Consider the following 11,213-nt stretch of genomic DNA (forward strand, 5'->3'; position numbering starts at 1 on the left):
AACACATAATTCAAAACTACTTTTATTTTATGTTTATTAGTCTTTATTTGTCTCCGTTTTTGAAATAAATGCAATTTATCATTGTTTTTCTAAGCGGAAAGTACATCAGACACACATATAAATTATTTTAATAAATCTTATGTTTGAGGTAAAAATTTAATCCAGTCAAAAAGTATTATAATTATTCAACAAACGGAAACTTCTGCAGGTGTAAAAACTTGAAATACATTGACTATTAAGAAAGAAACTAAGGCACCCAGTGCAGAGCCAACTTGTGTCAAAACACCATACCAAAATAAATATTTAGAACTTTTGACATCTCTACATACACCAGCGATTTCAATCTTAGAGAAATGAAAAAATATACCATTCAATATCCAAAGTATCACCTAGACATAGTAATGAAGAGTTAGATAAGTAATTTATAACAACAGGTCAAACTTACAACTAATGGTCCTGAAATAGATGGATCAAACATGGTGGAAGGACTGTTAATCGCAGTTGCAAAAATGAGTCCCATCATTATTGTGCCAAAAGTTACACAGCCAACAATGATTTTAAGGCTTTTATAAGAAAAAAAATGCCCTAAAAATGCAACTGTGGGACCCAATGCAGATCCGGCAGTAACCACAAAATGGAAAATATGATTCCCATAAGGCAAGCACGAGTATGATTGAATTGAGGGCAGTATACCGTTTGAAAAGAAATTGATAAATCCTTGAACTCCAAGTAAGAACCATATTTCCGTATTGTTGTAACTCCTGTCACCCTTTTCCTTGGTAGGAGACTTGGTTGGTAAAGTCTCCTGATTCTCATCAGAGTCTGTTTTTTAATAATAGTTGTCAATTCAGATTCTGATATTTTTTCACTTCGAGCAAATGGTGACAAGTCCAACACCATAAAGGAAGCAAGGCTGACCAACATCATTCCAAATAAAAAGTAGAAAAATACTTCGACTGAAAAGTTGGGAGGCTCATACACAATATTCGTCGCCCATTCTTGCGAAGTTTCATTATAAAATTTTTCACATGTAGTTTTTCCAATTCCTTGCGACAAAGCAACAATACTTGGAATGAATCCGCTCAATCCTTCTCCCGTAAGATAAGAGTTTAAGTAAGTTGATTTAAAAGTACCGACGTATGGAAAATATAAAACTGAAGATGTGCAGTCCACCAATGATAACAAAAATATAGGGATAAAAAGTCCTAAACTATGAGCGGCTCCAAGAATATCGACCGTTTTGTCCCAAATATAAATCATAATAAATGAGGCAAGTACTCCTACAGCTAATACAAAGTAAATACAATAGGCATTATTGACATTTATCTTCCATCGAAGAATAGAGTAGATTATTGGACCCAAATTGGCAAGTTGAACAATAGCTACGAGATAAGAGGGTAAATTCCAATTTTCGGGTAAGACATTGACTATTAAGGGAAGTTCCACCCATAGTCCATTTATTGATATCCATGAACTTATTCCAAAGAGAATCATAAGTAAGTCCACCAGGATATTACGATTGCGTACGAACAACATTTTGAGGTTGTTTCACAAGGCTACTACAAGTTATTTACTAAAGGTTTACACCAATTATATCTACTCTTCACAGTTCTCAAAATAATTTTTTTATTTCACTTTTCAAGGAACATTTAGATGTGTTTCCTTACATGACCTGAAGTATACTTAAAGTGTTTGTAAATGTCATGTTAGATATAAACATGTGGTAAAAGAGTAATGATAACATTTATTTGCACAACTATGATTAGATGAACGGTTACACAAGATAATTAGCGATTGACCATGTAAAATGAGATTTCATAACTCTCGCGGATAATCTATCATTTAAGTAGAATGTTGCATTATAGCAAATATTTTAAGTCTATTTCTGACCATTGTATCTTTTGCACCCAAAACAAGAAAAGTATTAAGCAGTCTTCATAAATTGTGATTCTAGATTCTAGAAATTCTACATTTCAATTTAAATACTATTGTCCCAAATATGAAATGCTTGGCATACAAAAACAACTATCAGGTACAGTTCTATTTATATAAGGACTGCAGTTTTCCATAGCAAACACGTTACTAAAAAATGGATAGAGAATATTCTCTGTTTTGGTTTTCATATATTGTTCAATGATGCCTAATGGAGAATGTGAATTCTTCCTCGCCCCTATGTGATACAGATGAACGTGAATAGTATCCGTTTCATAATAGCTTTACTTTTTTAAATATAAATTTACTAACTAACCAAAGTCATATTATTATATAAACATGTATTTGAAATCAGAACATGTTTTATTTGAGACTTTGAGAATATCTGGAATGAATGATTTTATCGTTTATTATAAAAATAATAATATTATATATTCTGATCTACTTTTAGTGATGTTATACTGTAATCCAGTTTTAATTAATCTATTTAATTAATTTTGGACTTGATATTTCAATTTAAAATAAAATTTCCTTTTAAAAAAAGTTTGATTTTGATTAGTTTTTGTTCAATTTGGTTCTTAATTTTTTTGAAAATGTAATTAAATAAGGTAGTTGGGCTGCATGAATATATATTAAAAAAATATTACGAGAAAAAAATTAAATCGTTTATTTATAAATTATTTGGAATATGAAGCATCTATAAACCTATTTTAATCCCCTTCATTTAAATTATTTTTTCATATGAGTATATATTATTACTTAAAAAAACTCATAAAGAGGTCAAATATTTTTCCCCGGAATATTAATGTTATCTGTATTCCATGCAACCTATCAAGCTTATTTTATGAAAATTCCTCAATAAATATTAAAACTAAAATGACCAAAAAACAAGCAAAATCACCCTTTTTTAAGGATGTATTTTTTTAAATTTAAATTTAAATTCTATAGCTTTAGCTAATATATAAAGGCTGGAAAACATATAAAAAAGAGATTCACATCTATGTGAGGTCTTTCATTTTACTCAATTTTTTAGTGCTTATATACATTTTTTATTAATTGTAAGCAAGCTAAAATAATAAATAATTCATTTTTCAAATGCTGAATATTTTTATCAATTTTGTTGTTTACTTTGATTTTCATCTATATAGAAATATGGCTCTGAATTGTAGCTATAAGTTAAAAAATTGATTTTTTTTTCAAGGCTTTAAAGGCCAAACCTATAACTGTTGAAAGTTTTAACGGTCTTTTTCGTGTTCTACGGCTTTAATATAAATAATAAAGTCTGTGCACAAAAATGATGTTGCATGGTGTTGTGAAAAGAAAATCTAGATGTAATTTTCTATGTTCTTATAATTTAAATATAACTAGGTTATGTCCTATCTCAATATTCTAAACTGCCTCATATAAAGCAATAAAAGTCTATCAAAATATATCAGTAACCAAGACAAAAATTTTATTATTTTTGAACTTAGTTAGATACAACATAGAATACGTAGAAGAAGAATAAAAAACGAGTGCACTTATATAGAAGGATAAATGTCATTTTTGGGAAATATGAAATGTAAAAATAATTCCCTACAAATAGTTTTCAAATGGCAAATAAATAAAAATTTTGTTCCATAAGAAAATAACATATTTACATAATATCTACAATGTACCGAAATTCCATCTAGAGGTGATCAGTTGTACTTCGTGCATGTAAATCTTTAGCCAGATTTTTTTGGATATATATTTTCCTACAATGTTTACAAATTCCTCATTTTTTAATATCCTTCTTCAAATATTGACTGTGCAAATCACACCCGTTGCATGAAAAACACATTTTTTCCCCATCTGATTTAAACACATCATTTTGATGTTCATGTGAGAGTCCTGTTCTGGGTAAAAATAAGTTACTTGTAGAATCAAAATAGTCCGATAATAGAAAAAGGGTGGATTACAAATTAATATAATTGAACAACTTAATCTCGTAATACCTTGTAATAAATTACACCTAATGTTGAAGGAATATCTTCTCCGAAATAATTAGCTAGTGAAGAGAAAAATGACAAAGAATCTTTGGATAAATTGAAAAATAAAGGAGAAGAAGTGAACGTAAGCAAGCAATCGTCATGTTGGAAAAGGAAAATTGATTAATTATTTGTTTGGGAAGTTCGTTTCTTATTTATTTATAGATTTAAGAAAAAGTTGATTATTTTCATTACAAGAAAATAAAGGAAGTACATTCTTCTTAAGATATTCCATTTTTTACTCGGAGTTTTTTCCTTTAGAATATACTCTTTAGGAATTGAGAGAGGCCATAACCATTTTTCTATGTGTACAACTCTTGGAAAAGTAGATTTGAACATGAATAGGTGATAGTGCTTTATTCATTCTGGAGGACAAAAATACTAGTCAAAAAATTCACTTTGTTTCGAAGATATAACATTAAATTTAGTAGATAATTTGACCACAGCTTCAACTAAATCTTCTACACTTTCTATTTTTTGTTAATTATAATTTTTTTTTTTTTTTTTTTTTGCATTTTTTGCAAATTCAATCTGAAAGCGGCAAATTCCGTTTTACAAGAATAGTTTTATTCTTATCTGACAAAACAAAAATATTTATAAATAGAAAAGTCGTTTTTCTCCTTTACACTTATATTTCTATTAAGCTTGACTAAATAGCATATGGGTTGTAGTATGTTCATTATATACTTCTAAATATGGGTGGATCATTCACATGAAAAATATATAAATGAAATCTTTGTTTCCATAGCAGATAATTAAGAGCCTATTTCAAGTTCTAACTCCATTTACAAATTGATCAAGAGGAAAAACGAATAGCGCTTAATAGGTCTTGTAAACGTAAGCGGGGAAAATGCCATCTCAGAATGCAATTGAGACTCCATAAATAGTTTAAAAAACTATTAACCTATTGGATAGTTATTTAAAATCTCAATTTGTATCTTTGAATACAGCTCCGAAAGTTATAGCTGATCATAATCAACAAGTCAGAGATTATTTTGTATTCTTATTGCGGAACAGAACTCAAATATACATATATAATTTAATTATTATATACAATGATGTAAATCCAGTGTGATTTTTTAAGCTGGTCCGTTAATTTGTAGTTGGTAGTATAAAAAAGGATTTTTTCCCCCTTAGCAGTTGTTATTATTTACTTCCTGAGTAGTGAACATCATTTTCTAAAAATATTAAATAATATTGAAAACCTGTTTGAACGTTCGTGTGTGCTCGTAAAATACGGAGCGTAACCCTGAGAATTAGTTGCGAACTTTTAATTGTAAGTCCATCTTGGGTTCAGAGTAGAATTGGGGATCGACATTGGATTAATTCCAGAAAATTTACTCGTTTATATCCTTATTTTCTTTCTTCTCTTATCACAACTGATTGCAACTGATCTAACAAACGTCTTGAGCATTCTTATTTCTCTCCTCCAAAACATCCTTCAAATTGTCAGGGTTATCATATTGACTTTCGATTTCATTTTTTTTAACATTGCCATTCTACTATGGATTTTCATGTTTGATTATAAAAGATTTTCCTACTTCAACCCAGAGGCCCATAAGAAGATTTATTGGTTGGTATTAATATCCTTTAGATGCTTGACCTCAGGATAAATATCGCTAATACATATGACGCAATCATTATTTTTTATTGATAAAGTAAAAATTGCAGAAACAAAATTACCATTATAAGATATTCCATCTCTATTGTTGATCAAAATAGATTCATGTCCGCTGAGTCTATTTCTCCATTTTTGGAAGTAGGAGATTCCGAATAAGGTTTGATCCTGAAATATTGGAGATCTTTTTTTTTTTTACCTGAAATTTTATCTAAAAAGGTGCTCGAAATTTCCTTAATTATTAAATTTGCTTAGCACCACTCTTCTTCCCTGGAATGAAAATGGGTTTTTGGGTTTAAATGCTTAAACATGTTGGAATGGCTTGAGAGTGAAGCCTTTTCTTTCCCTTGATATTCTTTATGAATTGATGTTCTTCAAAATGCTTAGAGTACAATTGAGAATAATCCGATGGTTTTCAAAGATTTCTTTCATTTTTAGGAGTCATTGCCTTCCAAGGAATTCATCCCTTGGGAATGAAAAAAATATACTCCTCTAAGCTTCAGAGAGATTTCTGTAATCCAGAGAACAATAACAACAGGGCGTACAAGGCGTATTCCAACAAATAATATATAACATTTGTTGAGCTCTTCACCTAAAATATAGTAGTAAATTTTGAATTTTTTCAACCTTAAAGAAAGTCAGCTATCGTCAAAGTGGATAGCCTGCTGACGTAACTCTACTTGCTTATTGGGTTCTGCTTCAAAAATAATGAAGATACATACTAAGAATAACTAACTAATCATCTTTTCCTTTCTTCTCTATTTTTAATTCGAATTTAATTTACAGTCTCCCTTTTTCTGCTTGTTCAATCATTTGTTTTTTGCATTTTTAATTTTTAAATTTCGAATTTACAACCCATCCCTTTAAAAAAACTTTATAACACAGGGAATCGATCCTGTTTTATAAAAAAATTAACGTAATACCGAAAAAAAAGCTTTCCCTCCAGAGTCCAGCTAACTGATTTAATCAGAATAAAACAAAACCCTACGTACGCAACAAATAATTCAAAACTACTTTTATTTTATGTTTATTAGTCTTTATTTGTCTCCGTTTTTGAAAAAAACGGAATTTATCATTGTTTTTCTAAGCGGAAAGTACATCGAACACACATATAAATTATTTGAATAAATCTTATATTTGAGGTAAAAATTTAATCCAGTCAAAAAGTATTATAATTGTTCAACAAACGGAAACTTCTGCAGGTGTAAAAACTTGAAATACATTGACTATTAAGAAAGAAACTAAGGCACCCAGTGCAGAGCCAACTTGTGTCAAAACACCATACCAAAATAAATATTTAGAACTTTTGACATCTCTACATACACCAGCGATTTCAATCTTAGAGAAATGAAAAAATATACCATTCAATATCCAAAGTATCACCTAGACATAGTAATGAAGAGTTAGATAAGTAATTTATAACAACAGGTCAAACTTACAACTAATGGTCCTGAAATAGATGGATCAAACATGGTGGAAGGACTGTTAATCGCAGTTGCAAAAATGAGTCCCATCATTATTGTGCCAAAAGTTACACAGCCAACAATGATTTTAAGGCTTTTATAAGAAAAAAAATGCCCTAAAAATGCAACTGTGGGACCCAATGCAGATCCGGCAGTAACCACAAAATGGAAAATATGATTCCCATAAGGCAAGCACGAGTATGATTGAATTGAGGGCAGTATACCGTTTGAAAAGAAATTGATAAATCCTTGAACTCCAAGTAAGAACCATATTTCCGTATTGTTGTAACTCCTGTCACCCTTTTCCTTGGTAGGAGACTTGGTTGGTAAAGTCTCCTGATTCTCATCAGAGTCTGTTTTTTTAATAATAGTAGTCAATTCAGATTCTGATATTTTTTCACTTCGAGCAAATGGTGACAAGTCCAACACCATAAAGGAAGCAAGGCTGACCAACATCATTCCAAATAAAAAGTAGAAAAATACTTCGACTGAAAAGTTTGGAGGTTCATACACAATATTCGTCGCCCATTCTTGCGAAGTTTCATTATAAAATTTTTCACATGTAGTTTTTCCAATTCCTTGCGACAAAGCAACAATACTTGGAATGAATCCGCTCAATCCTTCTCCCGTAAGATAAGAGTTTAGGTAAGTTGATTTAAAAGTACCGACGTATGGAAAATATAAAACTGAAGATGTGCAGTCCACCAATGATAACAAAAATATAGGGATAAAAAGTCCTAAACTATGAGCGGCTCCAAGAATATCGACCGTTTTGTCCCAAATATAAATCATAATAAATGAGGCAAGTACTCCTATAGCTAAAACAAAGTAAATACAATAGGAATTATTGACATTTATCTTCCATCGAAGAATAGAGTAGATTATTGGACCCAAATTGGCAAGTTGAACAATAGCTACGAGATAAGAGGGTAAATTCCAATTTTCGGGTAAGACATTGACTATTAAGGGAAGTTCCACCCATAGTCCATTTATTGATATCCATGAACTTATTCCAAAGAGAATCATAAGTAAGTCCACCAGGATATTACGATTGCGTACGAACAACATTTTGAGGTTGTTTCACAAGGCTACTACAAGTTATTTACTAAAGGTTTACACCAATTATATCTACTCTTCACAGTTCTCAAAATAATTTTTTTATTTCACTTTTCAAGGAACATTTAGATGTGTTTCCTTACATGACCTGAAGTATACTTAAAGTGTTTGTAAATGTCATGTTAGATATAAACATGTGGTAAAAGAGTAATGATAACATTTATTTGCACAACTATGATTAGATGAACGGTTACACAAGATAATTAGCGATTGACCATGTAAAATAAGATTTCATAACTCTCGCGGGAAATCTATCATTTTAGTATAATATTGCATTATAGCAAATATTTTAAGTCTATTTCTAATGATTGTATCTTTTGCACCCAAAACAAGAAAAGTATTAAGCAGTCTTCATAAATTGTGGCGGGCCTACGAGGATTTCAAGCAATACGCCCAGAGTTACTACTCGAGGGCGTCTGCTGGTTTTTTATTGTTTAATTTAATATACAGTCAGTCGAAAATTAGTATTAATACATAACAGACTTGAGTCATAATTCATTTATATCTTATTTATTATCTTTATTATTATCAAAATAGGTTGTCTGAGGTTAGTTTTCATAAATTAATAGTTCCACTAGTTTTGTTCACAAATTATGATGCCTCCAGTAAAACTTTGAAATATCAAGTATCAAGCACTTATGAAGATGATGAAAATGCAAATAAAATGAGTACAACTGAAAATATTTGATCACAAAGAATTATTTCATTTATTTTACTTAATTTTAATCTAGTTTGTGAGTTTTATCTCGTGATATGAAATGAATATAATGTTCCATATTATTTGAATTACGTATTAAGAGCAAGAGTAGAATAAAAATACTCATATTTGAAATTATTATTATTAATTTTAAGTAGATATTGATTAAATATATTAAAAGAGGTCTCCAACTCCGTTTTACAGAAGTGGCCAACTCTATTATTCTCTCTTTGGATTTGAGACTTGTTTATAAAAATGTCAGACATTTTTGTCACGGAAATTAGAGAGTTCATTTAAAAAAGTCACATTTGGTTCTATTTCAACTTTTGTTTGGAAGGTAACCTAGTTTCATTATTCTTATTTTCAAAATCCTTAGAGTAGCAAGTTTGATGTTTTTATTTTTCAGGTTTCTTAGGCTCATAAATAAAGGAGAGTGGGACCCAAGGAACATCGTAATTTAATAAACAAAAACCCACAAACGCCTTGTACGCAGGATAAAGTTTCTCAGCTTCAAGTAGTTAAAGTTATGGTCCATAACTTATGGAGTTGAGCATTGGTCGTTAGTCCAGTCTCTTTCATGAACTCACCAGCGCTTCCAAGTATCAGATTATAGTTCAAAGACTCATGAATACCCATGAAAGGAAGAACTAATTGCATGGTGCTTGACCAAGAAGCTATCATACTGTTCCCAAAAGCCCCATGTCTTTTTAGAACATGACTGTCTTCATTTTCTTATTATTTGAAATTTTGAAGTCCAGTAAAAAATCTTCAATTCATTTTGAAAATATGATTAAACCAAAACAATTATATATTTGAATTTATCTATAAATATCCAAAATAATTATCTTCGAGTCATGCTGCATTCTATCAAAAAAAAAATATATATAGACAACCTTCGTTTTACCTATGAGGACCAAACTGTGTATTCAAAACCTGTCCGTGGGCCAGGATGACTATTGATAGTTTGTGCGTCCACCATTTCAAATGTTTTTTTTTTACTCAGGAGAATAATTATGTTGCAATAATAATATAATAAATTGATGATTTACAGTCAAATATTGTAAAAGTTATAACTATAATTTTGGTAATTTTCACAAAATTATTGAAAGTCTTTAGGTAGAGTAAATTAATTTGTTCATCTTTCAACCGATAAAAATTTAAAATCAACCCCTCAAAGATACATAGTAGTTATGTTGTTAGTAAATAGAGCAAAATTAATTAATAATAACCAGTGAAAAAATGAAAATGGGACGCATTAAATATTGTCTTATATTATTAATTATCATTAATCAATTCGATCGTCTATCTTAATTTTGTATTAAAGATTTACGTTATATAATCAAGCCATCACAAGAAATCTGGCTCTTCTATTCCTAGATATATTTATTTTTTTTTCATAAGAAAAGAAAAAAACTATTCTTGTAACTCGGAATTTGGTCGCTTTTAGATGGAAGATCCAAAAACTTCAAAAAAAATATAATTATTAATAATCTTTAGTTTAATTTAAATGCATTTTTTAAAAGTATAATGCTTCAAAGGAGGCGTTATAACCCTTTAAACGTGGCACAGCATTAAATTAAATTATAAGATTGAGTCGAAATTGATGTTGGTATTATTTGGTTCTGAACAAGTTGATCTGGAATTATTATTCTTCTTATTTTTTCAATCTTTCTACGCCATTCTTATACTGATATTAATTATAACATATTTTCTTCATTGATTCCCCGATTTGCCCTTCATCTATTCACGATAACTTAACCCAACTTCGGAGCATGTAGTCGTCCCATTTTGTTATGTGAATGTAGAAAAAGGACTTAGAATTGAAAGGTCGCTCGAAAATAGTTGTTCCTGTTCTTTAGGACCATTGGATCCAAGGAAATACGACTCCTTCTTTTAATTGGTTTGATTAGTAATGTGTTTCTTGTTGGCAAGATCCATGCTCCGAAATGTTTTCTATTTCTCCATTGAGGCATGAAGTCTATGTATTTTAACATTTTAATGCCATGGATAGGAACGATCAATATTCATTGGAAGACTATGTGTCCCGAATTTGGTGCCTATATAGAGACGGCGCAGTGGTGTTTGCCATAATTATTATAATCATTTTCAAGAATTGGCCTCATTATTCGGAGAATCTATACAAAAAAATCCTTTGGTTGATTGGATTTAAATGTTAATGACAGTATTAAGGAACACATCCACCAAGTGTTCAAAGCAACGCATAGACTATAATACAAAGTCGAACGGAGACTGGCACAGAGATTACTTATCGGTCTCAGTTCTTGTGTTGTTGTTTTTTCCTGTATAGAAAATAGAAATAAAATACATTATATATTATAAAAAATAAATTAGCTGTAGGCAATAAGTCAATTTTCGAA

The 11,213-nt window shown here is 30.1% G+C and overlaps 1 protein-coding gene across 1 annotated transcript; it reads right to left on the bottom strand.

Moving 5' to 3' along the window:
• LOC121127900 (solute carrier family 52, riboflavin transporter, member 3-B) lies at positions 1–8,244 on the bottom strand. The gene is made up of 5 exons (XM_040723473.2): positions 6,999–8,244; positions 6,744–6,942; positions 870–1,427; positions 446–828; positions 1–389 (listed from the first exon to the last, which is right to left on the bottom strand). The coding sequence occupies exons 1-5, from the start codon at positions 8,088–8,090 to the stop codon at positions 186–188; spliced, it is 2,436 nt and encodes an 811-aa protein (XP_040579407.2). The 5' UTR covers positions 8,091–8,244; the 3' UTR covers positions 1–185.
• Positions 8,245–11,213: the final 2,969 nt, after the last annotated feature.

This window comes from Lepeophtheirus salmonis, chromosome 13, assembly GCF_016086655.4.
Source record: "Lepeophtheirus salmonis chromosome 13, UVic_Lsal_1.4, whole genome shotgun sequence".
Taxonomy (NCBI): domain Eukaryota; kingdom Metazoa; phylum Arthropoda; class Copepoda; order Siphonostomatoida; family Caligidae; genus Lepeophtheirus; species Lepeophtheirus salmonis.

What these genes read in the sequence shown, in the direction of transcription:
- LOC121127900 (XM_040723473.2), bottom strand. Translation starts at nt 8,090, where the DNA reads ATGTTGTTCGTACGCAATCGTAATATCCTGGTGGACTTACTTATGATT. An exon ending in CTTGTCACCATTTGCTCGAA is followed by an intron (nt 829 to 869) that starts GTGAAAAAATAT and finishes ACTATTATTAAA; the next exon opens with AAACAGACTCTGATGAGAAT. An exon ending in CTATTTCAGGACCATTAGTT is followed by an intron (nt 390 to 445) that starts GTAAGTTTGACC and finishes TACTATGTCTAG; the next exon opens with GTGATACTTTGGATATTGAA.